The following is a 26,390-nucleotide window of genomic DNA, read 5'->3' on the forward strand; positions in this document are numbered from 1 at the left end:
GGGAAAGAGAGAGCCAAATACATTGGAGTGCTTATGTGATGTATAGACTAGACTTTTTGTAGCTGAGCAACATGGTGGTGTGACACATAGGCACATACTTCCTATCTGTGGCGCTTCTCTCCCAGCTGCCAGTGTTGTGCCTCAGCCAAGGGAAGGTTGTGGTTTCTTTGAAATATATTTGGCAGTATGAGAGCTTATGTTGCTTTTCTAGATAAGACTGGAGAAACACACACCCCTGTTGTTGAAACATATTTCTGTTTTCAGCACTCTGTCTTTATTGCTCATACCAAAGCCCATGAGATAAAGCCAGAGTGTAAAAAACGCTTGTTGGGGTTTTTTTCATTGTCTTTCTCTCTGTGTTATGATTGCAGAGCTCTTGACTGTGTCTGATCTCATTACAGATAAATGCAAATTTGTTCATTACCATTTGCCGTATCGATGGCAAGTGTATAATGGGATCACCTGGAATGACCTTTCCATGATGGAGGAAATTGAAAAGGCCTATTGTGACCCAAAAACCAACAGGTATTACGATGCTGGACTGCTTGCTTAGAGTACTGTAGTTGAGCCCCTGAAGAAAAATGCTTGTTTTCTTCCTAAAGGTGTCTGACCTCCATAACTTCTGATTACTGAGCTTCTCAGAATCTGGAAGGATGTACAAATGAGAATTTTTCTTTTTAAAGAAAAGTAAAAGTGATTGCATGGAAATATCATCCCATTTTTGTCTTCTAAAAAAATAACAACAATATCCTGCATTTAAAACTTATACAGGGTAAAAAGAGGTGGGTGGAATTTAGTGCTTATAACATTAGTATTTCAGATAATGAATTATGATTTATTTATAATTATTAAGTTGGGCCTTTTAACAACAGTTCAGAGCTGGTCCTTCTCTATGGCTAGTCCTTCCCTAATGCAGCTAGTATCTATAATAATAATGTAATATAATAATATCGATAGTGTGCCTAGAGCAATTTTATGAAATGCCCTTTGTGTAAGTAGCCTATCTTCTTTTTTTTTTTTTTTTTTTTTTTTGATTTATTTAAACTGCTTTCTGAAAGCCCCACCATAAGCCACTTGGGTTCGTAGGGGACCCCAAGTTTGGCCTCAATAAAATGGCATAGTCATTTTGGCCTATGCCTCTTCAGACAGCAGATGATTTTGATTTGCAGCTTGTCTAGGCTGCTGGATGCAAGATTCCCAAAAGGAAGCTTCAAAGTCTTTCTGCCTGAGAGTTAATTTTTCAAGCCTCCCAGGAGTAAGAGCCCAGGTGGCTCCAGTGACGAATGCTATTTACAGATCTTACAGCTGTGATTGCATCCTCTGTAACCACATAAAAAGAACAAAGTTGATAAGCTGCAGGTGTTTGCTGGCAAACTCAGTCACGTACTTACCAACTTCTTTTTTTGTACTGAGAAAAACTGTAGCTATGCTTATTGATTGCAGAAATACCTTTTGCCACATTGTGCATGTAGCCCTAGACTGTCTGTAAAGCTGGCAGCACAACATCTGGCTAGTGATTGAAATGGCATTCAGTGTCTTACAGGCCATAGTTCGATTCTGAAGATTGGAAACAGTTTTCAGAGCTGCCATGCATGTTGTGGGAAATACTCTTATCTGAAGCCTGAGTTCAGGTGGTCACATTATATTAAAGAAAATTGCACCAGCTTAAACTGGGGATTAGAAGATAAAATATATACTGTTAACTATAATAAACCTGCATTTGTCCTTACAGCATAGCACATAAGAACATTAATTTCCAGACAATGACCTGCTGTTCTTCTTCGCTTCGACGCCTCTCTACACCGTCATCAGTCACAAAACCTGCATTTGTATTGACCACACAGTGGATTTGGTATTGGAAGAATGACCAAGGCCAGTGGATTGAATATGGAGAACAGGTGAGTCCACATCCTGTGCTTTGAATCACTTCTGAAGAAATTGGTGGAGCCGCTTCCCCCCACTCCCCTTTACTCAGCAAGGTTAAGTAAGTAATACTTGTGCTGGAATTTTACAGTGTCAGGTAAGGCAGTGAAGCTACAGATGTTCATAACAGATGTGATAAAATGATGACAGGCTGGAGAGAAGGGAATACGCGTTATCTCCTTGCAGTGAGGTTTAGTACGAACGATTCTCTCTCCTTGCGTCTGGGTGATTTGTTACAACTACTTCCCTGACAAAGACCTTGTTGGCAAATGCAGGAAAGCAAAATTCCTTTTTTTCAGCTTGTGTTGATCAGACTGGTTTTGATGATGCATGCTGGCTTCTCTAGTCAGATTCCCTTTTGGAGTTTTCCATGGCTTTTATGTATATTTAACATGTATACACAGTCCTTGAGATATATTGCTTTGTAAATTATTCAGGAAGTAGTCTTGCCTCTCTTCTAAGCATTGTCCTGCTTCCTTGGACATGTGAGTATTGCTCTGCTCTCCCAGGTCAAATGTTACCTTTTTCCTTGGGTGGCCAAATCCTTTTTGATGAGAGAGTGTTCTATCTGAAAAATGCAGGAAAATAAATAAATAAGGAACCTCTCCTTCCCCTTAGGCAGATGAGTTTCCTCATCTGGTTTACAGTACAGCTGCACAAATGGCAGAACACAAAGATGATCCAGGGACATGGAAAAGTAGGCAGGGAAAGATAATGGATATAGTGGCTCTGGCAATGGTGGGCCTTGATTTCAGTAGGCAGCTTAAATGGAAAGCATCTCCATGAGAATACCTTCATATTTTACATTGGTTTGTACATTAGAGAATTATACTTGCATCGTGGTTCAATCACGGTGTTGTGGAGCAGATTTAGAATCTGTTGACTATGCAAGTTTGTCGCGGGGCAGATTTTAGAACATTTAAAGAACCACCACCAAAGGTAGCAGCAAAAGTAGTTTTATTGAAGTAGGATGTTGTAAAAGTGAGAGTTAACAAAGTCGTATGCAAGGTTCATTCTTACTCACCGCGCAGAGGATACAATAATAATTCAAAGTTACCAATACGAAATCGTAGTATGCTGTAATACAAGGTTATGCACAATACTGGTCGTGTACCAAAGATCTGCAGTTGGCAAGGGGTCTCTCGGCCTCAAGGAGTAACCTTGAGAGGCGCCCCATCTGAATGGGAGATCACTGCTGTGCAGCCTGCTCCTGCAGCTCAAAAAAGCTCACTCAGGCTGTCATGGAATAAAGTGGTTGGCTTGTAGTCAAATTACATGCAATGGAAAAGGTAAGCATGAGACTCGGTGTAGCCAAAACTTTCTTTGTTTCCTGACAAATTAGTCTTGGAAGAACCACCTGCTATTCTTGTGTTAATCACATGATTGGTGTTCCAGTTTCCAAGCTCATATGCATCAATGCTCACCAGGTCACCCTGTTCCTGTGTGAGTTTTCAGAGAACAGGTTGGAACTAGAGAAGTTCATGGCCCGGTCATGGCCTAGGCCTTTACTTCCTATGGAGCCTGAACCAAACTAACACTAGTTTGGTCAAGGAGTCGAGTGCATCTGTCACACCTGGCCAGCAACTCAGCCCCACACAGCAGCTTGCACACTCTCCACCTGGTGAGATGGAGGAGAGAATCAGAAGGGTACAAGCAAGAAAACTTGTGGGTTGAGATAAAGACAGTTTAACAGGTAAAGTGAAAGCAGCGCATGCAAGCAAAGCAAACCAAGGAATTCATTCTCTGCTTCCCCTGGGCAGGCAGGCGTTCAGCCATCACCAGGAAAGCAGGGCTCCATCACGCATAACAGTTACTTGGGAAGACAAACGCCATCTCTCTGAACGTGCCCCCCCTTCCTTCTTCTTCCCCCCCAGCTTTATATGGTATGGGATATCCCTTTGGCCTATTGGGGTCAGCTGTCCCAGCTGTGTCCCCTCCCAGCTTCTTGTGCTCCCCCAGCCTCCTTGCTGGTGAGGTGGTGTGAGGAGCAGAAAAGACCTTGACTCTGTGTGAGCACTGCTCAGCAGTAACAAGAACATCCCAGTGTTTATCTGCACTGTTTTCAGCACAAGTCCAAAATGCAGCACCATATAAGCTACTATGAAGAAATTTAACTCCATCCCAGCCCAAACCAGTACAAGTTGTTACAGAAATTTAAACGGGACACATGCGTGTCCGTCATTACTAATTATGTGTTTGTGTGTATGTTACAAGTGTTTGGTAATCACACTTTATGCCATCATAGTTCTGGGTAGATTCCTCTTCATCCTACTCTTTGCCTCTTTTTTCCCCTCTACCCAAACTCATTATCCAGGGTTTAGTCCTGACTGTGTTTACTCATTACTCTTCTATCTTTTTTTTTTCTCCCACCACCACCAAAGGGAGAAGGGGATAGTGTGAAGTCGCCATCTTCTGATATTCTTGAGAATTTGTATCTAGCTGATCCAGATGCCACCATATCTTTCAGTGCTGGCTTGTATCATTACCAGCTCAATTTTAAAGGTACTCATTTTAAAGGTTCTCATTTACAACTATGTAGTGCTTAACAAAGAGTAACTTCCAAGCTATCCCAGCTTTTAGAAGCTATGACAATTTCTACTAACACTACCAGATTTACTCATTGGAAGGGGAAGTGACGTAGTCATGGCCCAGAGGAAATTCCTTACAAAAGTAATGTTCCTCCTCATTCTTTGACACTGTCCAGACTCACATTGGACTAGAAATAAAAAGATTTTTAGTCTTCACATAAAGTCATAGTAAACCTTAAGTAAAGTGAGTTAACCCTGTCGATGGTAAACATGAAAAATCAAGTATCTTTGCTGCTGGAGCAACATTTAAAGAGCATGAATGACTTAAGGGAGCAAGCAAGATAGGCACAGGTTAAATAACACAGTTGCAGGAAGGACAAGAAGCTTACATAGGCTTTGTGCAACTATTCTTCAGCAGATAGAATTGACAGTGATTGTGCACTTTTCATTACGAATGACTGTCATTTAATTAACAACCTCATCTTGTAGACTTATTAATGACTTCTTTTTCCTTTTCTTTTCTCCTCAAGAAATGATCCAGACAAACATGTCTTTTAGAACTCGAAGGCAGGTCTGCAGGCGACCAAAGTTTGTGTCTTCTGAAGATGTGCAGAAGATAAAGAAAGGGTAAATGATGCTCTTTGGGGTTTTTTTTTTCGTATTTCAGAAGTAAGGCAAAATAGCTGCCAGTCTTGGAAGTAATTGTGCAAAGAACACAGCTATTGCTAGAAGAAAACAGATCAATTTGACTGAACAGAAGCTATATCACAAACTTTCATCTTGGTGCATCACCTGTTTTCTGGGATACATGTTACTCCAGGTACCACATCCACAGGACTGGTGGTGGATGGTTGTTTATTAAAGAACCAAGCAGAAGAGGGCTGTGACACCTGAATGGCAGCATACAAACCCCACTTCACAGAATGAGGGTGTTTCCCAGTTTCTTTGTGTTTATTTTGTTTATTTTTAAATGCAGGAATTGGCAAAAGGAAATGTTGCCAATTTGAATGTTCAGAGCAGAACTGGAATTACTAACGCCTCGTTTTCTGTCTGTTTGTAAACAGCCCTAGGGATTCTTCTGTTCCAAATCAAGCCTGTCCTGTGCACTGGGATAAATCTGCACTGCCTGACTTTGGATACAAGGTACCTTCTCTTTTTTTTTCCTTTTGTTTTTCGCCCCCCCCCCGCCCCTTGTAATTCTGATGCAAAGGCATGATTCAAAGGAGAATGCTGCTTAACTGAAGCAATTGTAACTGGGTAGATGCTAAAAAGTGACAGGAGTGACTTCTTGGGTGGACGTGCTAAAGATCTAGGTGATTGCCCAAGAGCTTCTGAAAAGGATCCTAAATTCCCATAAACTTCACCTGCATTTTAGGCATCTATCCAGACACAAACCCAAAACTCACCAAATTCAAGACAAAAAGAATCACTGTTAAAAATGAAAAAAAATGGCTTCCCTCGGTGACTTGGTGGACCAGTGAAGCAAGGAGCTTCTGTGAAGCGTGTATTTCTTCACTACAAGCTGGGCTGAGACCAAACCCTTTCTTGTATAGGCCATTAAAAAGCCATCCAATAATAATACCATCATGGCTGTTGGTGGATAAAGTTTGGACTGGAGCCCTAGGAAACAAAATCTCTATATGCTCTTTCAAGTCACCCAGATCTGAGCACAGACCATGGACTCAAGGAATGGAAGAAATAAAGAGTTACAGCTAAGAATATCAAAAAACATTTGCAGTGATCTCTTCAACAAAACAAAACAAACCCCTGCCAGCCCAAAGTCTATGTTCCTATTTGGTCTACCAAGACCAAAAATGTGCTGGTGTTCTAGAAATTACTAGGTTTAATGGTATTAAGAAGCAGTCCTTCTGGTATTGCCACACAGACTCTGGAAGTACTACAGTATGCTAGAAAAAAGGCTTTTCAGTGTTACACTTGTCCTTTTTTGTAGTGATTTTGACCCTGATTTAAGGAACAGCACATAATGTGAGGTGCAAGAGGTTTTCCTTCTTGACTGTGACACAAAATCTGCTGACCAAGATGTATTGGCACAGACACCATGATGGCTGGGGACAGGACAGAAGTAATAACACATTTCCAGAATTCTTTCTGACTATATCAATTGAAAGCTCCATTGCTATTCTTATTCTTTATATTTTATTTTCCCTAGTGTAGTTACATTGGCAGTGGCATGAGAACCAGAAATACCATGTCTCTTAGCTCCCCTGGGCTGGTTTCTGTTATTCTGGTTTGTGCTGAATGTTTCATTTTACCCTGACTACCCTCTTGTGTTGGATTATGCCTTAGTCAAGGTAACACCAGTATCTGGCCATGTGTGTATATAGCAAATTCATCTAAATACAGTTCTGTTGAAAAATCAATTGGTAAAATCTGTCAACTGCTCTGTACATTAGCTCCCTTCAAATAGCTGTTTTTCACAATTAGCAGAAAACCCCTAATTTTTCAAGATTGTAGAAGTGTCAGGTGTGCAGCACCAGCTGAATGAACTAATAATGAGTTTGTGTGGGAATCTGGTGGACAGATATTTGAAAATTAGGGCCTGTGATGTTATGAGCTCTGTCAAAATAATAAAGGATATAGCTAATCAGCTCTTCCCTTGGCTTATCAGCAGCTTAATTGATTAACATAAGCTTAAATTTTTCAAAAGAATGCCAGGAACAGGTAGCTCTGTTATTTTAGGTCTACACATTGTATGTACTTAACTGCTTCCCTTATTTACTCTGAAAACTCAGTCCTGAATTTTAGTTGAGCCCATTTTTTTGGGTGTTTCTGAGTTGAGCATGAGAGGCTTTGGAATGTGATGTGCAGATCCATGCTGTCGCTGGTGGTACCTGTGGGGATGCGTGAAGCAGAAGGATCATCTTGTTTCGCACCTAAGAAAACCACCTCTTAACTTGAAAACTGACTGCCTTTCACAGGGAAGGAAAAGTTAATTCTCTACCTAAAAAGTGACAAAGCCCACAGTACCTGTTGGTACTAAAAGTGAAAGTCTGGGCTAGATTAAATATTTCTGTGGGACCTTAAGCTTGTTTTTTTGCAGTAGGTAATATTGGGACTGGCTGGGATTCTGCATGCATGTGGTGACCATCGTAACATCTGACAATTACGACTTGATGAATTCTCTTCTCTTCAGACATTGAAATTAATCCTGGCAAAATCTGCTGCGCTGGAAGTGATCCATTTCAAAAAGGAACACATATTTGAGATAGGGAGAAAGTAATCTTTGCTTAAAAAGGGCAGCTCTGCTTTGGTAACAGTGCTTAATTTTTGAGTGTTGCAGTATCTTAATCATTTAGAATCATAGTTCTATAGAAGGTAGAGTGTATGAAATGCACGATGGGAATGGGTAACACCAATTGGGAAGTTGGTGTGGATCTCTTCTGTCTTTGGTTAACAGACAAAGTGGAATTAGTAGTTGGTAAACCTTTTAAAGGCAAAAAAAGGAATTGGTAATGTATTGGAACAACATGTTGGGTTTTAAATTGTATCTTCAATGTATAACTGAGAAATGTGTGGAATGAATGTGTGTATTTATGTCAGAGGACGCCTTTGCGTGGCTGCTATGTTGCTGAATCCTAACACACATGCCAAAGATTGCTGTGCTGTAACAGGAATGGCAGCTGATGCAACCTGAAGAGTCTATCCGTGTACTTTGTAGACAATTCTAGCTGGGCCACTGTCACTAATACAATCTGTGCTGCTTCCAAAACCTAAGTTAAACAAGAATCAAGGATTGATACCACAAAGTTCTGTTCTTGTACGGTCGTACACTGACAGAAATTTTTGTCAGGGCACTGATTCTTTCTCTGCCTCAAAAACTCCACTCCTTGACATGGTGAGTCAGCTAATGCTTATCCTCTCTAGGATTTTCCTTTTTAGGTCCAAAGATGAAAAGAGCTAAAGAAGTTATGCTGCTATGAAATATCAACCTGCAACAGCAACGTGGCATTACCCTTTATTAGCAGGGGAAGCGTCCTTGGGGAAAAATAAGCACAATCTCACAAAGTTTTTATGCAAAAGAGAACTGGCTTTGTTGCTTGGAGGCCATCATATGCTAAAATAACTGAAGTACCTTTCTTACGGGATTAGGCCTTGTACCATGTGGCTGACCCTCTGTTTTACCCAGAAAGGTTACAGTTCCTCAGGAAAAGATGCAATATAGCAAAAGTGTATTTGTAGTCTAAATAAGAATTGTTTATGTATAAATAAAAGATGTAGTACTGAAATACAGTGACATAATTTTCATCTTGTAGGTGATGGTGAGCAACTTGAGCTGTGGTGTCACAGAGCACGCAGATAATAAATACTTGCCCATCCAAACTGTTTTATGTGCTGTGTTCTGAAGAGGCTTTGCAAAATATTTTTGTATTAAGACATGAGAAATTGCATTCAACCTTGTAAATGCTTTTTAATAAATTCAAAGAAATAATTCTTCCTTGTGCAGCTGAGTTTATTCTTAATCCTTATAGAAGACTTTTCTTATGATAGGCCTCTTCTTCAGTAAATATTTAATGCACAAGCTGGACATGGTGTCCAGAAAATGTGAAATATAATTCCTATTTTATATCCTTTCTAACCTCAGCCTTCTAAAACATGGAGCTTTTGCCTGACAGGTTAAGATGTTGATTTCATACTACCTCCTAGGATGACCGCAGCTTTCCTGCTTAAAACACAACTTTGATACGTGGGATGTTGGGCATTTCACTTTAAGATATCTTGAGTCCCGACTTGACTCAGGCAGAGGTAAAGTGGAAAGTTCTACCAAGTGACATCAGTCTGCCAGCATGATGTGTTTTCAGCCTAGTTTACAGAAGAGAATTGTTCATTCTAGAAGATTAAAGAGACAGATTACTTTGGAGACATAATTGGAAAATTTATGCATGACGTAAGCAAGCAGAAGAGCTTGAATTGTCTTATAATTAAGTTTTGCCGTAACTTTTCTTTGGGAAAAATGTGCATTTCTTGATGGATTTTTAATCATGAAAAGTGTGGATTTACACTTAAGTGTCTGTCCTAATTATTCACATAGTCACAATCTAAAGCATCAACCTTCATAATTAGGCTTCTGTGTGTTACGAGCTAACTGAAGCCTCACGTCTCCTTTTGGTTCATGTTTTCTAGGCAGTGGACATCAGTAATACAACCTCTGAATACAACAGAATACAGCAGCTGTTTCTTCAGACTATGAAAAGCTATGATGTCCTTAAAATACAGAGGATTCAGAATCCATCCCTCTGGAAAGTGTTTCAGTGGTTAGTATGTGTTTCCTTGTCCCTAAGGGGAGGGAGTGTCCAAGAGCTGATGTCCTATACCTTCCTCCTAGGAAAGGAAAGATGTTACAACCTGGGCTTTAATGTGACTGGTACTTCCTTCTTAGGGGTGGTTTCAGGAGTGAAGTTAGGTCTCTAAGGCCTTCCAGAGAATGCCATGCTCCTGGGGGGAGGTTTCCTTTGCATGATTCCTTGGAAGATGGGGGGAGGGGTACAGACAGATGCAAATGCAAAATTGGGATGAGGATACCCACAGTGACGTGGAATAGCATATTGTCTCAGGGACTGAACAGTAACTGCCTGCTGCACGTGGCGCTCTGCCTGTTAGAAATGTTTATCCATTAGAGTATGTGAAATACTTCCTAAAAAAGAAGTGGGCAAGGGTACTTGGACCTTTTTTTTTTTTTTGCCAGAGTTATTTAAGGCTTCTTCAAGAGTTTGAGTACCTGTGCTGAATGAAGTCAGTATTTACTGAGAAAGAATCCTTATGCTTTAACTTAATGTTCTCTGAGTTCCAGAGCTCCTTTCTGGTTTTCAGCATCTGCATCAGTGATAAGGAACTCCAGGTACTTATGCCAGGCTAGATACCAACAGATTGGAGCTGGTGCTAGTGACAGCAACCAACCATGTTCAGGTTAATTTGGTTGCCGATTAAGCTGTTGGATAGAACACTTGTCTAGTAAAACAAAAGCACAGATACTTAATGGAACTATTCAAGGACTTTATGGAATGGTAACGAAAAAGAAAAATACTGCTCCAATAAGTAGTTCGACCTGCAAAGTGACTGAACCCAGGAAGTTATCGGGTAATAGTTTCATAAAACCTTGTCATCTAGCAAAACTTAAGGCACTTCAAAACATTTAAAAATGCGTACTTTTTATCCTCCACCAGTGAGATAATTAAGCTAACCAGGCAGAGTTTAACATTGCCAAGTTCTCAATGAACAAATTTCAGTCCATTGCTCTTAACTTTTCATTTACGAGTTTACAAGTTGGAAGGATTCTCCCCTCTCCCTGGCTCTGTTTACTTTGTAGCTGATCGTTTCCTGAAGCCTATTACTGTCTTGTCCACTTCAACAGCTTCTAAAAACCTGTGGGATGTCTGGATGCTGTGAAATAGTGATGGGAGACACTAGTTGAGCCTTCCATTGTGATTCCTCTTTTGATCCTGGTCATAGCTCAGTCTGACTATGGCCTTGATCAGTAGGGTCTTCAGTGGTGAAAGAAGGCTCAGTTTTTCTCCTTCTGGCTCAGTCTCCTCAGCTGCGCTGATCTCACCGCGGGGCAGGAGCTCAGGGTGCACAGCAGTCTTGAGTTCACCAGGGGAATGAGGAACAAGCTGCCTCTAGCTTTTACCCACTGCTGGAGCATGGAGGCTCTGCCATTGGTGCAACCTCCGCTCCGCAGGGAGTTTGACTAGAGACATTTGAGCAGAACTAGTAAGACCCTACAGAGGAGCAAAAGGTTGGTACAGTGGGGACTGTAATGGTATCGATGCTTGCTTAAATTCACTGAAGAAAGCCAGAATTATCTAGAATTGCTGGGCAGTGGTGTCAGTATATTGCTCATTGTACTGCTAGCCTGTTTCATCTTCTAAGCTGAGAGAGGAGAAAGCAGACTGGAAATCTCATCCAGCTGATATTTACATGTACATTATGTACGCTGTTTCTTTTTTAACCCCCTTTCTTCCTTTTCTTCCACGGCCCACACTCTCTTCCCCTGCATTTTTCTGTTAGGCAAAAGGAGCAGATGCAGAGGGAAAATAGAGGAAAGGAAATAAATGAACAGCTCCTGTTCCATGGAACCAAGATCTCCTTCGTGGAATCCATCTGCACTCACAACTTTGACTGGAGAATTTGTGGAAGCAATGGAACTAACTATGGAAGAGGTACGTAGAAGTGACTCTGTGTTAGACACATCTACTTAAACTCCCCTGATACTACAGCAATCAAAGTTTTTAAGTCTTTAACTGTAGAGGGTGAAAAAAAGAGGTAGGAATTGGTATTATGATCTTCCTTGCCTCTGGAGAGGACAAGAAGTTGCTTTGTGTGGGGTAAGTCTTTTCACAAGGTGTTAAGAGAATTAATGTAGGGATTTGAAAAAGCCTCTGTTGCTGTAGGTAGGATGTTCTGAAGGCTCAAGGTCATAATTTGAACTTGCCAGAGAAATGGCCACTAGTTTTTATGGCAGGGAGCAAGAAGGGTGTGCATTCCCTCAGTATAATCCTGGAAGGTCCTCATGTTTTCCTATCTATCCGTCTCATCGTAGGAGACATACCTGCAGTGGTTTTGTATGGTTTGTTTTTTTAAAAATTATTCCTGAAATAGCAAATTCCTAATGGAAATTATGTGGCGAAATCCTTTCTCTTGTAAAAATTTCTCACATATTACATAAACTGAGCAAGAGGAGACCTGAAAGTTGGGTCAGATACCCCCTGAAAAACAAGGGGATGCTCAGTTTTCACTCTCACTTTATACATATTCCTTATAACCATGTTTTCATATCATTTTCTAGGAAGTTACTTTGCAAGAGATGCTTCCTATTCCCATGCATACTGTCAGCCTGCGGTGAAATCAAGCATCATGTTCGTGGCTCGTGTATTGGTTGGTGAATATGTTAAAGGCAATGCAGCCTATGTTCGCCCCCCAACAAAGTCTGCTGATGGGCTTCGGTTTTATGACAGCTGTGTGGACAATGAGTTAAATCCCTCCATTTTTGTTGTCTTTGAAAAATACCAGATTTACCCAGAGTATATAATAGAGTATGCGGAGAAAGAAAAAAAATGTATTGTATCTTAGAGGGATCAGAGCTGTTTGTATCCTTCATCTTATTTTCCGTGTTGCAGGTGTTCTCATAATTGGTGACTTCTTTCTTTTTAATAAAATCCTTTGGAATTTTAATCCAAAGAATTTCTGTGTTGAGGAGGGTTGGCAAAACAGATGTTACATTTGTTGAGACTAATTGCCTTGTCTTCTCCTCTTCCTCTCTTAAATGAAGCACAGTCGTTTGGATAACCATAGCAGAAAAATCAGAATCATGGGATGGGAAATCGAACGTTACGACTTCTGTGGGGAAATAATTGTAAATGCATTTTCTTAGAAATAGAGAGGATTTCTCTTTGCAAACAGTTCAGTTAAGAGAAAAAATAACAGTACAGTAGTTTTTAAGCAAACTCTCAGGATTTTAGTAGTCTTTAGGTTCTTTTCAGTGCAGAATATGGTTGTTCTTGATCCTCTTGTCTATCACAGCTCTGAACAAGTCAGCATACGTAAGAATGGCTTGACTTAGGTTTCAAAGTGCTGCTTGTTAATGCTGATACTAGTTTCAAGTTTAAAACGGTAAAACAAAAAAATAAAAAGCTTATTTTAAATCCATGTCGGAAGATCAATAGCAGCTACGGTTCGGATCAGAAAATTGTTGGATCAAATTCTTTTTGCAGATCTGCAATAGCTTGCTGTGTGACCTATACAAAAATACAGTTCAAGCAAAACTGTGAAAGTCACAACCTGTGAATAAGCAGGTAATAAGATTCAGTGGTTTGGCTGCAACTAATGGCCGTAATATATAAAGGCTGTGTCACAACGAGCCAGGCTTTCAAGCAAATCTGGCCACGTACTTTCTCAATGTCAGCATTTGCTTAGCAAATGCTATAGGACAGGAGAAACATCTCAAGAAGCATTGGTATTTTCTGTCCTATTCGTATACGTTTATTTTCGGTTTTCCAGAAATATGGCATGACTGGAAGAGACCAGTCGTGTTCTCTCGAGGCCAGTGGTAGAACTGCTGTCCTAAGACACTTTGTATTTGCGTTTTGTTGCCCACATTGCATTGGGCAACTTGCCAGCAAGTGTAGTTCCTCTTTGTGTTCTGAGGTAGCCGTGGGTGATCCTGGATACTGCTTCCCTGGGTCCGCTTTTGATAAACTTGCTTTGTCTCTGTCAGTGGTGTACAACCCACTTCTGGTGATGAAGCCCTTTTTTATGAGCTTGCATGTTTTTTATCATTTTTATTATTCTTATTAAAATACAGAAATTCATATAGAGTTTCTATTGAATTTTAATAAGGAGTTTGTACGTTAATTGAACTGAAGACCCTCTGTACGATGATGTCCCATTTCGGCAGTCTAGCTGTTAAGAGGGATACTGTAGCTGAGGACAGAGGAGTGGTTGTTTTTGCTTTACAGTAACACGAAGAGCCTCCCAGATATTTGCATCTTCGATACAAATCTGTCAACCACTTGTATGGCTTAAAGTTTGCAAGTTACCAAGAGGATGAGGAAATATATAGAACCATGAAATCTTAGTAAAATTACTGTCTTAGAACTAAATGAAAACATGCGCCAGTAATGGTTTAAAAGGGGAAGATTTTACCACTTTTTAAGATCTCTCTCACTTTTGTTTGCCTGTAGAATCATTGAGTTTTGCCATACTTGCTAATAAAATGCGTTTTCACTCACTTTTTGCTTGTTAGCGTGCAGTTTGTCTCCATACGTAAACTTAGACAGACCTGGTGAACAAGCCATATAATCCGTGTGCTCAGTGTATTCCTGTCATCTGTGCTTCGGAACCAGGGAACTGCATGGGTGTCGCTTTGCATTTTAGTGTAGGGGCTTAGCTAAGTAGGAAGGGTGGAATACAGCCTGATTCACGGACAATATTTTGGTAAATGAACTTCCTAAGACACCCTTAATATTAAAAGTGCTGCGGTAGTTTGGTTGGGTTCCATGTAATTACACAGCTGCTCTCAGCAGTCGTTAAAGTCCTAAAAAAAGGGAAAGAAGGTGGCAAAGTAGTAGCAGAACTACTGGTTTTAATATGTAGAAGTAGTCGGGTATTGACTTATTCTAAGGATGTACTTTTTTGAATATCTACATGAGTAACTTAAAGAATCCAAAGTAAGCACCTATAAGACACAGTGCTGCGCTTTCCCCCATCCCTGCAAGCTATGAGACAGGCAAGTACATGGAGGATGCCAGCGAGATGCAGTCCAAATCACAAAATCTGGAGGAAGGACAAGGGAAGAAATGGGAACTCCAGTGCTGTGCTTCACATTGTCAAAACTGCACTTCCCTAAGTCTGGGAAGAAACGCTGCCGGCTGGGGGCACAACTCTTATCGTGCGCAGGATATTGGCTATTGAATCAGTGTGGGGTTGGACTGTAGATGAGAGCTGCTCTGGGGAAGGAAGGAAGACACAAACTTCAGTCTGGGTAACTGAGCTGAAGAGGGGAGAAAGCTAGAAAAAACCATACTCCAAATGCAGGAAGATGGAGCGCAAAGAAAAAAAAGGTTCTCCCACCTACTGGCACCTCAGCCTCTTCCAAACTGACACCAAGAGAAATGCCATGCTTGCTGCGGGCTGACAGAAATCCTTTGCCCTTTGAGCTTGGTGAATGGCAGCCTGTGTGAGAGGAAAGGAATAATGCCTTGTGTGGCAGCTGACCAGCCACTGGGCTGAATTATGGTTCCAGTTGTTGCTGCAAGCAAGCCAGCTTCAAAGTGTGTTTTCAGGATAACCAACAGAAGTTTGGAAGTAATTTTTTTTTCATTCCTAGTGATCCTGAGCAGAAACCATATTTGCTTTGTTCTGGCAATCCTCGCACTGCCTATTGAAACTGCCACTTGTGGGTCATGTTTTTGTCTGAGATAGCCTATGCGTGCTAAGAGCACTTTGAGGTGTCGCTGCTGATGCTTTGCCTGGATTTCTGGATTTGCTAAAAGCAGGTTATTGACTGCCCTGCTGTGTCTGCCTCATTCACTAGCCTTGTCTTACAGTCTGGATAATGGCTTTCAGGGAATCCAGTAGGTGCAGAACAAGCTTGTTCAGAAAAGGCTAAAAATACATTTGCTACGGGCACATTCTGTATTTAACCCAGTAATTTCACCTTCTAGGCACGGTGTTACAGGGGCTCTGCATGAACATGGGTGCTGCTGCTCTTAACTTCTAGATGCCTTTCTTTGTGTTCCTGTCTTTAAACTGAGGGAATAACTACTTCTCATGTTTCAAGACACAGAGAAAGCTTAGAGAATAGCACCACAGAATGCGTTTTGAGCAGCACCACTTAGCAAGCTTGTTGCACTTTACCTCTGAATATAATTTTTTTCCAGTCTACCCCTGCTAGCTGGGGTGCCAACCAGCAAGTGTGCTTACAATGAAGGGCAGGCCAGATGCAATCCTAGCCACCAGCTGGTCAGCAGCTCTGTTAGTCGTGTCTCCTCCCTCCACCCCGCCCCAAACCCTTCAAGTATTAAGACTGCGAGCACTGTGAGGTAATCTGTGAAAGGGAATGGCATGAGCACAGTTTCCCAGCCCCTGCAAGGCTCTGGGGCTTTGTTTTGCTTCCTGGCACATTCAAGCCTCTCCAAAAAAAAAAAAAAAAAAAAAAAAGATGCTACGCTGGCGACAGCTCTGAAGAAATGAAAGCTGTGAATGTGCAGCCCGCTGGCACAGCTGCTCTTTGGGTTCTTGCATCTCAAAGACAAGGCAGCTGCACATGGGAGTCTCCAAGACAAATGCAACGCCTGTTTTCAGGAAAAAAAGACTCAAGGCCTTGGAACAAGCCCGTTCACCGATGTCAAGCGTTGTCGTGGCCTGTGAGACTGCGTGGTGGCTGTTCACAGGTAGGCACAATACCCTCTCCAAAGGTCTCGGTCAGGAGCTATGCATACGAAGAAGTTAAGAGAAGCTATCATTTGGAGAGGGTCCTGCAGCTGACTGAGGCCTTTGTACCTGAAAAAAATCTGTATGTATGCCTTGATCAGGAACACACGGGTTGAAAATGCGTTTTAAAAAAACATGTTAATAAATCTGGTCTTCATTTGCAAACAAAAAAAAAATTACTCAAAACCAATGTACCTGCCACGATAGCTGGTCATGATACCACTGATGCTGTGATACGCTTTCTTCACCAACAAAATTGAGAAGCTGGAGTAAGGAAGGGCTTTGTGGTTGAGTGGCAGGAGCCTAGGCAAGGCCTTAGGTGATGGGCGACAGCCGTGCTTTCACAGCAGCCTCCTATACCTACCACAAGTCATCACGGTGGGTTTTAGTACAGCTTAATGGCACTAACAGTCTAAACCAGACCGGTCTTTAACAATTCTTTTAATGGTTCCTGACAGCTAAACCTGCTGCAGCAAAGGTTTTCTAAAGAACTTCTTGGGTCAGCTTGCTTGATGCTAATGGAACTGTTACAAGTACCGCAGTACCAGGTCTGACAGTAGCGACGTCCAACAGAACGTCACCCGCTCCCTGTTTCGTTGCACTGAGCTACTAGCAGCAGCCAACGCTGAAGGAGCGGTAGAGGTTAACTGAGCTGATGGTGTACGTGGTGTCAGCACAGATGGCTAAGCATGCAGTTCAGAAAAGGCTGGTAAAGTGGGGATATTGCCCTTGCAGCCACTCTGAGGATCATGAAAAATTACCATCAAAGTTAAAAGTAGATGTTTCCTGATGTAATGCTGGCAGGGGAGTTACTGCCCAGGCTCAAATTCCGATGCGTATCACGAAGGACTACTGCCTCTGCCCCTCCTAATGCAGAAAAAGAAGAGCCAGGGAGGCTGGGAGGGATGGCCTGCTAACTTCAACGGGTGTGGCCGAGACAGAACAACAGCAAGGATGAGGATGTGCTTGTGTTTGCATAACCTGTGCAAAGCCAGTACCTCTTTCGTAAGCAGCAGATGTTTATATAAAGTTTCTGCTGACTGCTTTCCAACTGCTCTGCTTAGATATGAAAAGGTGAGCTTTTAGGAGTCAGCATGGTCCGTGGTCAAGTTCTTCCTCTGCTTGTTCTTCCTCTCCTCTTGTTCTTCCCACTGAGCTACCTGCTTGTTGACTGTTTTCCATAACGGTAATTGAAAATGATTCAGCATAGCACGGCGAAGCAAGACAGAATGCTTCAAGTATTTTAGATAAAAATAAGGGGAAGATAAGGCAGCAAACCAGAAGTTTTCATTTACTGGGCAAAATGTGTAGGATTAGTTGGGTGAAAAAGCCTCTCATCACATTCATGGAAGCAAAGAGGACACACAGTTACAGGTTTATGAAATTAAGCTGAATAACCCATTTAAAAGCAAGGAAGCCATGCACTTGCTCCTCAACTGAGCCCATCTTTCAATTTATTGACATAAAGCAGACAGAATTCTCTATCTTGTTCTATCAAACATACCTCAAGTGTCATTCTTTAATTTGTGTAGCAATAGATCACATAAAGTACATGCTTCATAGCCAGCCAGCATATTTCTCAGGGTTTTGTACCCTAGTACGATTGGTTATATTCCTTGAGTAAAAAGTTATCTGTCTAAAGTAATCTCTTGAAATGCACTCATTAAAAATAGCAGTAAAAATCTAGTATAGCTTTGGCACAGAGTGAGCCAATCACAGTCATGGCTGGACAGATAAAACAGTGGCGAAGCTGAAGAGCAGGGAACTACAACTGTCCGAAGGATTGAGAAGGCTGCAGGCAAGGATGCAATATCCTTATCTGGTTTCACAAATTATCATTGATTTAAAAATAAACTATTTTTTCCTCAACCAAGAGCTGGGGGAAGAAGGGTGGCAGCAAGGCACTTCCCCATTTTATTCCTCTATGCAGTAACTCCAGGGGCAGTGCAGGGTCACCTGTGAAACCACTTTTTTAGGTCAAAAGGAAACTTTATGTGGGATGGGGCCGCTGTGGGACACAGGGAAGAGCATGTGTGTATCCAGGAGAGCTTACAGATGTGATACCAAAGCCAGAGCTTGGGCAGTTGAAGAATGTAGCATTTCTATTCAGGAAGAAGAGGCAGTGTTAGTTCCGTTTCGTTTGAAATACCATCTTTCCCTTCATTAAGGAGTTCTGGATTACTGGAGCGAGAAAAATCTGTTAGCTCTGCTACACTGCAGGAATCCAGAGGCACCAGAACTTCATAGAGGGACATGGCTCATATCGTGCCTCATTTGCAGCACCAAAGCTTGTCACATCGCTTGTGCCAGGACAAAGCTTTGTGTCAGTTCCCCTTAGCTCTCTTTCCCCATCAGAAGCTCCCTTCCAGTCTTCACTTGCTCTTGGGTACCTCTATAAAGTCTGCGCTTTAACACCAGTTTAAAACTCTACTTTGCTAACCTGCAGGGATTTGTGCTATTGAGATGGCAGTAAGGCCTGACTTTCCAAAAGCTCAGGTAAGCACGAAGATGCCATTTCAAACTACCATTCCGAGATGGTACTGTTTTAGCTGTAATCCAGGCTTTTCCTTTTTTCTGAAAGATTTAAAAGCGCCAAGGGAGTAGCCGTGTTAGAATAGTCGCAGTCAGCTGTTACCCCTCATGTCTGGTTTCATTCACATGGTAATTTCAGAAAGCTCTGAGGTGCTATATTGAAAGGAAAAAGTTTAACATTTATGAGAGGGAGTCTAAAAACATGCACCTGGAAAGAGATCCTGAATGCAAACAGATCTGTCATACCAGAGTCTGTGACTCATGCCTGAATGGACTGGAAGCCTGATTGGGAATTCAGTTGACACCTGTGTTGGCTCTGGGCCCCATACTTTCCTATTAGCTATGTTTAAAAAGGTCCATTTGAATTACCTGAGCAGTTTACTGATTATTTAAGACATTAATGAAGTAACAAATTGGGCTAATGGATGACTGGAATCCAGGCACTATTACTAAACTCTATATAATCAGGGTCAGAGGGAACTTTCAGGAAAATATACCAGAAAAGCAGTGTCCTGGGATGCTTCAGGAAGCTGCGCATTATCAGCAGGTTATCTTCTTCTTTCCTGGTGGAATCATCTAAGATACAGACTCCTGAAATGCAACAGCTGTGTATTTTTTTTTTTTTTAAGTAAATCATTGTCACACCTCTGACTCATAGGGGTACTCTTACCTACTGAGAATGGTTTACAGCGTAGCGCCCCTCTACTCCCTGCACCCAGACTTTGATTGGTAAGCTTATTGCTATTTCAGCTGAAGCACAGATGAAAGACTTATGCCACTGAATGAACGGCTGCTGCCTTCCTAATAAGACGCTCCGTCATTGGTGAATTTGGTCTTATCAGATCACGTTCTCTCAGGAGGCACCTGGGAAAAGAGAAGGGGTAGGAGAAAAAATGGGAAGGTCATGAGGACAACATCAGTTTTCCTGTAAGATCACCAGTGGCACCCTTGTAAGAGGAGGAAAACAGTATGTAAAGACCTGCTCTTGAGGTACGGGTTTCCCTTACTGGAAAGCCTTGGCACTAAGTTTTGGCAGAACAGCATTGTTTTCAGCACTGACAGAGGCTGAAAATGAGCACCCAGAGATCAGAGTGCACAGAAGAATCATTTTGATATTGTATCTGATTTTTATGTTTCAAAGAGATCTTAGGAAGGGAACAGGCAAGGCTTCATATTGTCTGGAGGATCCGCTCATTTTAAGTGCACAGGCAGACCCAGACCCAGACAATACATTTCAAACGGAAATCAGTATGGGTGAAAAAGCAACATCTACGATTTCTACCAAACAAGGCTCTTGCAATTTGTACTGAGGCAAGCTCACATATCAGACACTGCAAACCTTATTTCCCAATAAAGCAGATGTCATTATTAGGACAGATTTGATTTCAGCAATTCACAGAAGTTCAGCAGTCCATTAAGTACACTGATCAACAGGCAGGAGGCCACATTTTAAGGCAGAACCATTTGAAAATCAACTTGAACAAATACAGATCATTCATCCAGACTGCAAGAGTGTACTTTTGGAATTAGAAGCTACTGTACTTGCATGTAATTTTAGCCTTAATGTATTGGTCTGAGTATACTTGCTACTTCTTACTTTTAGTAACAGTACTACTTCCACAAATATTTGTCAGGCAAAATACTCACCTTGCAAGGTTTTGTTTGGCTTGTGATTTAGAGTTTAAAGCAGCATGAATCAATAACTGGCTGAAAACATCTCTCTGAAAAAAGAAGTCAGCAAAACCACAAAGTAATAAGTAACTTATAAAGTATTGCTGGTTACAATGCCCTGTTTACCAAGTTATTAAAACCACTGAGGAAGGAAACATATTGACAAGAAAAATTAAATCGCTAACAGTGCTGATAAGTGTCTGCAAACAGGATTCAGCCACAAGCAGAGTTTAGCTGTTACACTCTCTAAGAATGAAGTGTTGTTAATAACATACTTGCCTAATGCAGGCTACTGAGAAAGAGGATTAAGTTGCATCAGAAAGTCTTTTACTGATCTCCTTTACCTGAGCATTACTGCCTCCTAGTTGGATCAGTTGATAACGGATTGGGTACAGCAGGTCTACAGCTTTGTCGCAATTTCCATTTTCAAACTCTACAAAAGCCTGGCACAGTGGCAACCCCAAACTAGGAGCCAGAGAAAGCTCATGGTCTTCACAGGGTGCTCTGTAGAATGAGAAAGTGGTTAGATCCCGTAAATCAAATTATAAATATGCATATTATGGTGCCAGCCTGTCACTGGCTGCAGACAGAGTTTTTTTTTTACTGTACAAAGCCTGATGTTTCAGGTACTTTATTTAGGTAACACCTTTTGGTGGGGTTATGTTACTTTCACCTTTTTGTTACTCATCAATCAGCTTTCATTCTTCTGAATGTATCTGTAAAAGGCACAAGCCCAACCCCTCCTGCCTTTGCAATAAAGAGTTTGGGCTAGAAAAGTGAGAAAACTGCACAGTTTCTCTTCTGATGACCTCACCAGAACATCCTACTGCTAGTTCTTTGACTGTCCCCATCTCTGCCAAAAGCGACCATCAGTCCCTTGCAAACACCTCCAAGTAATACATCTTGCAAAACAACTTGCCACACAGCACAGTGCCTTGCTGTCTTTGTAATACAAACTATATTCCAAACGGCAACGCTCAAAGTCTGCTCTTTTATTCTACCCGCGACAGACTGCTTTTAGGCCCACAAACAGCAATGGATTTTAGCGAGCTCTTAAGTTTTTGGGTTTGGTTTTTTTTTTCCTTTTCTTTCTTAGTGCTTGTATCCTAACCCATCTAAGAGTGGAGGAGGCATATAGCATGACAACATGTCTGCAGAAGAACATATACATTCTAGCAGGCAACCTTGCCAATATTAAAAAAAAAAAAAATGAAAATACAAGTAACCAAACTGTAGCTCTTTGGCCTATAGGCAATACCTGCAGGGGACAATATGGAATTCTGTTTTTCCACTGCTACAGAAGAGGCTGACAGTCATCAGGCCTTAGAGCTAGGGCCATGGAGGTTGGTTGGCAATACAAGGAGAGGAGGGCTTTCTATCCCAAGCAATATAAATCATTCCTGAGAATACAGTGCACAGTTCAATGCTATAAAGTCCATCCATTTTTTACAATAGATTTTTCTGTAAATTTTCTAATTACATCTTTACCATTAAGGAACCTTAGTCACTGGCTTCTGTTTTGAGTGCTTGCAATGACAAGCTAGGAGTCACACTCCCCCACTAGTACCTTCAATTTACCAAACACAGAGCATACTCTGTGCTCTCCTTCTTGAGTCAGTAGTTTCAGATAGTTAATGATAAAAATGATGGCACAATTCTTCATTTAAAAATTTGTTCCAGCTCGCTGAGAAAATGCACAGAGCTGGAAGGCTGATTTTTTTTTTTTTTTCTTTCTCTTGCAACTGATCTGAAGTATTGCTTCACAAAGAACAACACGCCCCTTGCATTACCTAACATTTCCATCCGTGAAAATAAGCGTGTGACACCAACCACCAGAGCACGCCATGGAATACTTTACCAAAAAAAAAAAATCCTTCTCAACTTTAAGTTGCAAAGGCGAGGGAAAAATATTAATGAAAAGCCAAGAATGACTGTTGTTTGTGCCAAAGTTTTATGACTGCTTTTTTATAACACACACAAAACGCATCTTAGGTATGGTTTAGCTATTACATATTTGTGATACACATAAATTAATCCATTAAGCCAATCATTAACATAATCCCTCCATCTCACAGTCTGTTTTCTCAAATAATAAAATTAAGCTTTATAATACTTCAAACAACAGCTAAAAATGTACAGCTGTATTACTACAGAAGGCTGAGCTCATAGGCAAAAGGAAGCACTGGGTGAAAGGATAAGTAGCGTATGTTCATTAAAGCTTCCCTGAACTGGTGTGCATGTGCAGATTTTTATACTTTATATATACAGCCTTACATAGAAGTTATTTGCCATTTCCTACTTTAGTCAAATCACGCATGCTTAGGCTTGATTTGACAGTTACTTGTTCTCATAACTATTCTTAAAAATTACATTTATTTTTTATTATTTTTGATTGATGGGTATTAGAATCAGGAACAAATAGTGACAATTTCAGGTTCTCCTTCCCTCTTTTTTAAGGCAAGGGAAGCAATAGATGCTGAAACAGAGGAAAAACAGAGGGTGTAAGGGGGGAAAGAAATTGCATCTATATATCAACCCCTTAAAAAAAAAAATCAAGGCAATTTAGAGTTATTTAATACATAAGGGAACAAGAAAAAATACTGTTTAGATTGAATACTTAAATATGCAAATTTTTCAAATAATTTCATTTGAAAGCAAAATATTCTTTATTATTACTTTAGCAGTACTTGAAATTAAATTTCCTGCAGAGGTACTTTACATCAAACAGTAGCTATTAGAATGTCACTACCAACTAATGCTCTATTATTAAAGAACCTTTCAAACCAGAGCAAAAACAAACCACCACAGACAGCCGACCTATATTGTAGAATGCCCTTACTAATATACAGGTGAAATATTTTATTCATTGTATGTAACATAGCTTAGTGTGAACCCACTGAAAGGAAGTACCCAGCAACTGTTCAGTTAGTGTCCATGACCTTGAACATAAGAGATTTCTGCTTAGCGAGATTCAAAACCCCTCTAGACATTAACTCAAAAAAAATAAAGAATTATAGGGATCTTCTAACTGGAGATAGGACTACTTAAACCAGACACGTCCCAGTGACATGCTAAAGGAGAGAAAAGTGTGTTTTAGTGCTTCAGCAAACCAGAAGCATTATCACCCTGAAGCTCAGGGGACAAAATATTTATTGAATACAGTTCTTTAATTCACTTGCTTACTTGGCAAGTTCCTGAAGAGTTGTTAAAAGCTCATCAGTAGTTTTGCGGTCTTTGGCTCCAAGTGAGCACATCAAGATGTGCACATCATTGAACAGAAGAATGTGATCCTTGGTGTGCTGCTTTGTAATCTCGAGAACATTGTTCCACCTGTCTCCAAGCTTTACACCTAAGAGTAAAAAAATATTTTTCTCAATAAAAATACCACATGCAAAAGTATGACTTTGCAATATACTTTGAGTCACCCAGCACAAACAACATTCCTACTAAACTCAAGAAAACATTCCCTGATTTTGGCAAAATTTACAAAGTAATGCTCAACTGCAGCCTGCTGTACTTGGGCAAAGAGTTTATTGACTGCCAGTAATTTATCACCAATATTCTAGATTGCATTATGTGAAGTTCTGGCTTTATTATGAGATTGCTCACGTCTTCTAGGAGATGATGTTCATAATGAACTGTCTGTAGCAATAAAATAATACAAAGCAATAACATGGATTTCATAAACAAACCAAATGCATCATTACTGTTTTAGCAGCATACTGTGAAAATAATGTCCGTCCATCTGTCCATCCTCGCCTTCACGAACTCTAGTGCATAAACACTACCTTAAAAAAAAGTTAAGGAGCAATGCCACTGAGTTAGGAGAGTACACAAAAGCCAGAGGCTAGTATACACGTACTAGCTATGTCAATCAGTATTAAAATAAAAAGTGGAGTATCTAACTTGAAATTTACTTCAAGGAAGCTCTACAGATTTTGGGAGGCTTATGTGCTAGCTTATATGCTAGCTTGCACTCAATGAAATACCATACTGGCATAGGAAAAAACCAAACAAACAAACCACCTCTTGGGAAGAACAAAGGTTATGGACATTATTATGAATTTCACATTGAGGGTTTTCTCAAGAGCAGAATTTTCTTCTGTAACACTGACCAAGTTTGCTCCTTAAGTATCTTTAAATACTTCTCCAACGTGCAAGGCAGGGGAAGGGGGGGGGGGCAAAACCAAAACCTTACAGTTTTAAAAAAGAATGGCAGGTGGATATCCTACCTTCCAGATGAAGCCTGTACAGCATCGAACAGTTATCTACTACATCCAGCATGCTTCCACTTGACAGACACCGCGGAGCAATCTGTAATCCCAGGTATTCATAAGCTGCCCAACTGATGTGCTAGTGGAAACTTACTCAGATAATCAAACTTACTTGTACAGAATTCATTTTATCTTTTCATTCATTCAAAATCACCCATTCTGCAATAGCCCTAATTGCATCTTTCCTGAATACAGCAATTTGCAATGACAAACACTTCTATTGCTTCATTTGTGTTGTTTTTCCTGTTACGAAGTTAAACTTGGAAGGTATGGAAAGTCACCGAGGTATTTTATTTTTCCCAAAATTGTGCCATAAATATTAGTTCACTTTGCCAAGGTGAGTAGATAGGAGTCTGCCCAGCAGCCTTCTTAATGCTTGCATTATTTTATAATCCTTACAAAGATATGTTATCCTATCTAATTTGATATTGCTTAATTACAAAGATTGTTTTGAAATCCAGACAGAAAAGAACTATAATAAATTAACTAGGAATGAAAAGACGTGCTTTGGTTGACTTAGTAGCTAACATGCAAAATCATGTTCTTTGTACTCTTTATGCTCCATGCATCAGTTCTTTGTAAAGGTAACCTGACTTTATCGGAAAATTATTTTGCATCCCTTTAAAAGATTTTTTTCAGCAGCAGCATTTAGGCCTACAGAGCATGAATAAGAAACATGGACAGAATAGAAGACAGTACCAACAGCGCCACTGTAGCTCTTTCAAGCACAAGTGTAAGAAACACTTAAACTATGTAACACGCGAGTTTTTAGGGCATTTTACCAGTTGAGAAACAGTTTCCCTAAAAATCTGTCACAACAGATGTACGTAATATATATACATATATGGCACACTCTGATAGGTTTCAATCTCACACAGAGGGAAGAAAGCACATATCACGGTCTTACGCACATTCTCAGTAAAGGAAAAAAGTCCCTTACTCACATGATTGTCATAAATTGTCAAAGCAGCCTCATATTCACCCTGGAAAAGCAAACGAGGACTGCATGATTAACATTCAGATACAGTAAACAGAAGTGACTGGTAGTAACCAAAGACATACATACAGTTAATAGATGTCGTAATATTACTTCATAACTGCCTCATGACTTGATCAAAACAAACTGACTCAAAGTAATCTTAAAAGAAAGCTGAAAGAAAGAATGGAGCCTCAGATAAACCAGGATTTCCTAGGCAAAATAATCAGTATATTTAGGTTTCATTTAATAATAGGTACCAATACTGGTGTACGTTACACATGAGAAAGACAAGATATTACCCCTCATTCTAATGTTCCTTTCAGCGATCTTTGCAAGAATTAGTGCATCCTATGGTGTATGCAAAGAGGTAGGAAGAAAAGTAATTTTAAGCAGGCTACAAAAAAGTTGTATAGATAGAAAGTGGCAAAATAAACAAGCTATTAGACTACTCTCAAGAGTTATGCTCCTTCTATGCTAATAATACTGAACACAAGCAAGTTGCTCTGTTTTGAAGTACACTGCCTTCTCAAGGAT

At 40.5% G+C, this 26,390-nt stretch overlaps 2 protein-coding genes across 2 annotated transcripts in view; one reads left to right on the forward strand and one right to left on the reverse strand.

Annotated features, from left to right (window-relative positions):
• The window catches only part of LOC104124198 (protein mono-ADP-ribosyltransferase PARP12), a 36,341-nt gene extending 16,721 nt beyond the window's left edge, over positions 1 to 19,620 (forward strand). The window contains exons 9-16 of the mRNA XM_035892083.1: positions 402 to 525; positions 1,733 to 1,898; positions 4,305 to 4,425; positions 4,982 to 5,078; positions 5,516 to 5,594; positions 9,594 to 9,724; positions 11,478 to 11,629; positions 12,256 to 19,620. Of these exons, the coding sequence (XP_035747976.1) occupies positions 402 to 525; positions 1,733 to 1,898; positions 4,305 to 4,425; positions 4,982 to 5,078; positions 5,516 to 5,594; positions 9,594 to 9,724; positions 11,478 to 11,629; positions 12,256 to 12,539 (1,154 nt within the window). The 3' untranslated portion in view covers positions 12,540 to 19,620. The remainder of the gene's footprint in view (positions 1 to 401; positions 526 to 1,732; positions 1,899 to 4,304; positions 4,426 to 4,981; positions 5,079 to 5,515; positions 5,595 to 9,593; positions 9,725 to 11,477; positions 11,630 to 12,255) is intronic.
• TTC38 (tetratricopeptide repeat domain 38) overlaps positions 19,545 to 26,390 on the reverse strand; it is a 17,849-nt gene continuing 11,003 nt past the window's right edge. The window contains exons 9-14 of the mRNA XM_035892067.1: positions 25,822 to 25,860; positions 24,836 to 24,917; positions 23,787 to 23,952; positions 20,948 to 21,107; positions 20,580 to 20,653; positions 19,545 to 19,796 (exon numbers count right to left, since the gene is read on the reverse strand). Coding sequence (XP_035747960.1) covers positions 19,703 to 19,796; positions 20,580 to 20,653; positions 20,948 to 21,107; positions 23,787 to 23,952; positions 24,836 to 24,917; positions 25,822 to 25,860 — 615 coding nt within the window. The 3' untranslated portion in view covers positions 19,545 to 19,702. The remainder of the gene's footprint in view (positions 19,797 to 20,579; positions 20,654 to 20,947; positions 21,108 to 23,786; positions 23,953 to 24,835; positions 24,918 to 25,821; positions 25,861 to 26,390) is intronic.

This window comes from Egretta garzetta, unplaced genomic scaffold (genome assembly GCF_000687185.1).
Source record: "Egretta garzetta isolate BGI_Z169 unplaced genomic scaffold, ASM68718v1 scaffold293, whole genome shotgun sequence".
NCBI classification, from domain to species: Eukaryota; Metazoa; Chordata; class Aves; order Pelecaniformes; family Ardeidae; genus Egretta; species Egretta garzetta.